The 5,730-nt window shown below is 38.2% G+C and overlaps 1 protein-coding gene across 1 annotated transcript; it reads right to left on the bottom strand.

Moving 5' to 3' along the window:
* Window positions 1–581: 581 nt before the first annotated feature.
* LOC122085184 (metal tolerance protein 1-like) lies at window positions 582–5,500 on the bottom strand. Its single transcript, XM_042653647.1, has 2 exons — window positions 5,085–5,500; window positions 582–2,041 (listed from the first exon to the last, which is right to left on the bottom strand). Exon 2 carries the CDS (start codon window positions 2,039–2,041, stop codon window positions 791–793), a length of 1,251 nt encoding a protein of 416 aa, XP_042509581.1. The 5' UTR covers window positions 5,085–5,500; the 3' UTR covers window positions 582–790.
* Between the last annotated feature and the right edge of the window lie 230 nt (window positions 5,501–5,730).

Genomic DNA, 5,730 nt, shown 5'->3' with positions numbered 1-5,730 from the left:
TTATCACACGATACTCGTTCACTTCCTTTCAGCATTTGAACTCTGAACTTTGAAGTTGGAATTTGTCACTCCATTATGGCCTTCGCCTACCAAACAAACGGTTTTCTATCAATTAATTTTTTGAGGACAAAAACAGTTCACACCTCTCTCTCTCTCTCTCTCTCTCTCTCTCTCTCTCTAAGCTGTTAAAACAATGATTCTCATTGAAATTGGTTATTGATTGTGATTTTGGAGTGCTCGATTCTAAGGTTTACCAAGTTAGATCGGAATTGATCCCAAATTTAAATCATTAAGAGGTAATGTTCTCTTGTCCATTTCTTTTACAAGATTGGTTCGAGGAGCACCTTCGCGAGATAATTACACATTTGACAACTAAAAGAAAGCGATGATTCAAAATTGTAGAAGTTTCAGGAGTCTGAAGATATCAGGGGTAATACCCAACCCCCCCCCCCCCCCCCCCTCCTTTCAATTATCTAGTGAGCATGAGAGTTAGTACATAAGCATTTTTGAAATATTTCTTAACATTCCCCCAAGAGTATTACCAAACAGTGCCTAAAAATTTTGAGAAAACACATCTGAACTAATATAAAAGTATCCAGATTTCAATTTATACGGCTCAATTTGATTTGCCAAATGCTAATAAGGTATCGTACACACAGCCACTCTATTAGACTAAATTCTAACTGATATGATTACTCTACAGTAAAAAGAACCAATTTTAGGTTCCTAACTAGAAGAAGAAAACCAAATACTTCTCTTGTCAACAGTCAACAGTCCACAGAGAACACACCTAGCGCTCTATCTGTATGGTAACATGGCTGATGTTGTATTCTCTCCTGATATAATCTATGACCTTCTCAAGCACCATGTCTGCATCTGCATCCCTCTTGATCTTCACATGGCAAGCCAACAGGACCTTTCCTACTGTTATTGCCCAAATGTGCAGTTCATGAACAGCCACAACTTCATCCATCTCACATAGGCCCCTTTCGAGCATGGTTGCATCGATCTCTCTTGGCGTGCTCTCCATCAGAACCTCCAGTATGTTTCGCAGCATCTTTATTGTTGTGCAAAGCACTACCACTGAGAAGATAAGGGTGCATATCAGATCGATGATCTTCCACTTGGGGTTATACCATATGATTGCTCCTCCAACCATCACTCCGATACTCTGGATGGAGTCCCCGAGTACATGAAGATAAGCCCCCTGCAGATTGATGTTTCTTTGCTTCTTCTTCTGTTTATCACTGGCCTTTGCTCTTTGTGCATCGTCTGGAGATTTCTGAAGCAGAGGTTCAGAAAGGCTGGCTTCATGAACATGATCATGTTCATGCTCATCGTGATGTTTGATCTGGCCTCCATGATGTGTCACAATGCTTATCCCATGGTGTTGGTTGTTGAGGCCATGGCCATGTCCATGGCCATGACTGTGGTCATGATCATGTCCACTATGCCCATGATCATGACCATGGCTGTGGCCGTGGCTGTGGCCATGATCATGTCCCAATAAGCAAGCCATGATGATGTTAACCAACAAACCAAAAGCAGCAACAACAAACATCAGAAAGCCTTTTACCTCACCCGTATCATTAATTAATCTAGCAATGGCTTCATAAACCAGTATCCCAGCGAGGAGCCATATCAACTGGATGGAAACCAGAGCACCAAGGATCTCAATCCGAAAGAAACCATAAGACTGACGCGGATTTGCTTCCCACCCAGATGCCCATAATGAGAACAAAGAGATGGCAAAGGCTGCAACATCAGAAAGCAGATGTGCTGCATCAGTTAAGATGGCAAGACTATTGGCTTTTATTCCTCCACCTACTTCTACACTCATGAAAACAACACAGAGTGCAACAGCCATGCAAAGCTTCCGCATAGATGCAGATCGTTCTTTGGCATCCTTCAAGCTGGCTTCAGCATCCTTGAACCCACATGGTGCTTCACCACAGACCTTAATCCCACCTAGGCTTGGCCCTCCAGACACATTTCGACTAATTTCGATACTATGCTGCTGGTGAGGACTCTGGTCTTCCATCTGAAAATTTATGATAACCAACATGAACAACAAAGAAATGATAACCATGAATAATAGAGACTATATACGTTGGACGTGTAAGATACAGCAATCATGGATATTGGTTTCACCAGGATTAAAAAGAAAACATCCAGCCTGGTAACTTCTCCATTACTATGCGACTAAGCACACAAGAGTTGTAGAAGAATCATCATGCTGTACATTCACATGATTTGGACAAACACCTAAAGGGACGCAGCAAAAAATACTAACTCTGTAAAAGATATTTTCCAAATGATCAAATGGTTAAAACTTAAAACCATAGAATTTCTATCTGCATTCAATTTCGATATGGAAAAGATACACTGAAGCTTCAAAAGTGGGGAGGGGAAGAGAGAAAAAATTCTAAGGCAATTACTTGAAGTACAAATTGATGTACATTGCGTTGCATAACTTTTTCTTGGTCAATGGCCAATAAATTTTGTTAGTTTAAACAAAAAATGCTGAACATTGTGGAGAAAAAGAACTAAAGTTTGTTAGTTATTCTTCTCTCTTCCATAGGGTTAGCCCCACCAAATATTTTGCTCTCCCAAAAAATCATGAGGTACATCAGAACCAATACTGAAATATTAGAAGCAAGCTGGCACTTTTGTTTGAGTCCAGTTAAAATATTTTTTACGTGAAATCTATAGTTTCAGGCACCAAGAACAGTGAATCTGTCTATTATACTAATCATCATATAATATTAGGAAGAAGGTGAATATGTCAGATTGCAGTAGGCATCCTGGAATTTCCCTACTTTGACCATTATAGCTATAATATGATTCCAAGTGGTTGAGATAAGGTCTAGTGAGTCTGTTACCAAAAAGAAAGAAGAAGAAGAAGAAGAAGAAGAAGAAGAAGATAAGGCCTAGTGAAGCTTGAATTTTGGCATTGATAACCACTTCAGCAGGAACCATTAGTCGTGGTCCCAATCCCTGAACATAAGGAATGAGGCAAGTTAGGGAAGTGTTGAAGAGTGGTGTACAATTAAGGAAACTGATAAAGTGGAACAGCAGATCAGGAACTTTCTACTAGTTTACTCATACTGCAATAAAAATTCTCACTTTTGGATTGTGAAACCCAAAATCGGTATAAAACAATCAAAACATGAGTAGTTATGTACTTATGTTGCAGACTTTGTACAGGGAGAGAAAAGGGGGAGGGGGTATCTTCTACAGGTACGGAGATTCTAGTAAGCATTTAGGAAGAGATTTGGAAGCTGCCATATGAGACAGAGGAAAGGAAAATATATATAATGAGGTCAGTGAAAGTTACTAAGAAAGAGGGCTTATACTGACTGTGCTAATGAGCTTCTCATAATCTCTTCCTTCTCCCCCCCACCCAACCCCCCAACATTGGAAATATAAAAAAAGGGAAAAAGACTGGCATAGATGAATTGTAGCATGACTGTTAAAGATTTCTCCTGGTATATACCTCTGTAAGATCTTGAGAAACAAAGAACCAATGGTGGAAAGTAGGAAACATTTCAAACAAAAAACTATCATCAGTTGGTGAATTTCAAAAAAAAAAAAATCATACATAATAAGCACTCTCATCCCAATAAAGTAATTTTAAAAAGTACAGATAAAAGAAAATAGAGTGAAAATTTTCCTTAACATGTCAGGAAAATGATAATTCAATGACCCTTATTTTTCTTCCTCCTGAGATGAAGTTCATGTCATAGCCTCTTAATACATCGGAGTATATTGACCTGACAACTTGAACGATCCCCAAGTTCAGGATACAAAATTGAATAGACGCACCTAGAAATTAACATGCTGAAAATTCAAAAGAAGTGGATGATTCTAAACATGATTTCGTCAATATTTAATGAGGATAGTTCCAAAAAACTGCATCTCAGATAGTCAGAAACAGCCTAACATGAAGATTTCAAGTTTTAAATTTCTGCGCAGGGCCATTTTGTAGTGCATGCTGATCCCATGTATGTGAGGAAAATTTTATTTTATGCTCCAAGTGCCAATTTTTTGGTATAATGATGAAAAATGAAGATGTTAAAAAGTTATATTTATATCACATCCGGTTGGTTTAGGAAAGAGAATGACAGGAGCACTTGAATTGATGAAGAGCACAAAATACACCATGTGAGCTATGGATTAAAGAATCGGTCAAGTGACGCAAAAAAGGAAATCACAGAAGGGGGGGGGGGAGAGAGAGAGAGAGAGAGAGAAGGAAAAAAAAAAACCTCTGCAAAAGATCATTGCTTCAACCATAAAGAAATGAAAGATCCTAGGCTGCCCTACCTTGAGGTGTTTATTCAAGAAAATGGTATAAAAATCCAAACATAAAAAACTAGAACAGTCTCCTAGTATAAGTCATACCTGAGATGCAGTTTTAATTTGAATGGAAGTGCATAACATGTCTAAAAAGGTTCTTGGGTAGTTATATAACTAGTTGAAACATGTCTAGGCAGTTCTGTAACTGACTGGTGTATCCCTTAAAACATTCCACAAGTAAGAACCACAATCACTATCTCATTTCACCAAGATACTCCTTGCACAAGGATGTTAGGCAATAATTGTAAAGTGTTTGAACACAAACTTCCATTTGAAGATAAGCAGTTTAATCGATAATAGAAAACGTCATAACCTTTACGGATTCACTTGATTTTATCATCCAACCTAACCAATGTAACGTCAATCGGAAGAATTAAGCACAAACAAGAACCATTTGAACTGGGACAAAGATAGCAGAAGAAAAACAAAAATAACAGAGAAGATAATACACAGGGAAGCCTCAGGAATGCGAAAATATCTCGAAACCTCCAGATAGATAAAAGATATAAAGGCAAAACCCATATCAATCCTAACCATAAAAAGGAGTATCAATCAAAGATTCCATCAAATATTTATAAGAAACAGAAAGTTAAGATTGATCGATCATCAGACCCACCCGTCATCACTGAGAGTGAATGAAAACAGAAGATTGGCGGCTTCATATTATCCCAAATAGAGAATAAAATAAAGGGATTTTGAGAGAAAAGTAAAGGATCAGAGTAATATACCTGGAGAAAAATAGAGAGATGGAATAAAGAAATTGGAGTTGGGAAGATGTTCAGATTCTTGGAGCAGTAGCGTCTCTATCAGATTGACATTGTTAAATCAGTAACGCAATCGTTCTCAGCTCTCAGTGAAAAACCCAAGTGGTGAAAAATGTAAGGAATCCTCCCCCGTCTCCACCTCTCTCGTCTGCAACAAACCCTATAGCCTGACACCGAGGAGGATTCTCTCTTCTTCTTCTCTCTCAAACTCGACTCATTGGTTGTTTTGGACGATTGCCCTTCAATTCTACACTTCCATTATGATATGAAGGAAGGACTTTATGATGATGAATCTCTGTCTCTCTCTGTCTCTCTGTCTCTCTCTCTCTCTCTCTCCACCTCTAGGAAACTAGGAATCGGATGATATCCGAATATTATCTTCCTATGGTGGTGATCTGGTGCTTTACTAAGCCATCTTTTTCAGTTTTTTTTTTGTTCCTTCAATTTTGGCGATTTTAATGATTATGTCAAGTCCGGATTTTTCAATTTATCAATCATTCACAGCTTTTTAATTTTACCCTGCGCACGTGCTGTTTATCAATTTTTTTTTTTTTGTATTAATAGTTATTAGGGTGTCAATTGATCGATTTGATTTGGTTTCGACTAGTTC

Source organism: Macadamia integrifolia, chromosome 7 (genome assembly GCF_013358625.1).
Source record: "Macadamia integrifolia cultivar HAES 741 chromosome 7, SCU_Mint_v3, whole genome shotgun sequence".
NCBI lineage: Eukaryota > Viridiplantae > Streptophyta > Magnoliopsida > Proteales > Proteaceae > Macadamia > Macadamia integrifolia.
This window is presented reverse-complemented; position numbering and strand designations above follow the sequence as displayed.

What these genes read in the sequence shown, in the direction of transcription:
- LOC122085184 (XM_042653647.1), bottom strand. Translation starts at nt 2,041, where the DNA reads ATGGAAGACCAGAGTCCTCACCAGCAGCATAGTATCGAAATTAGTCGA.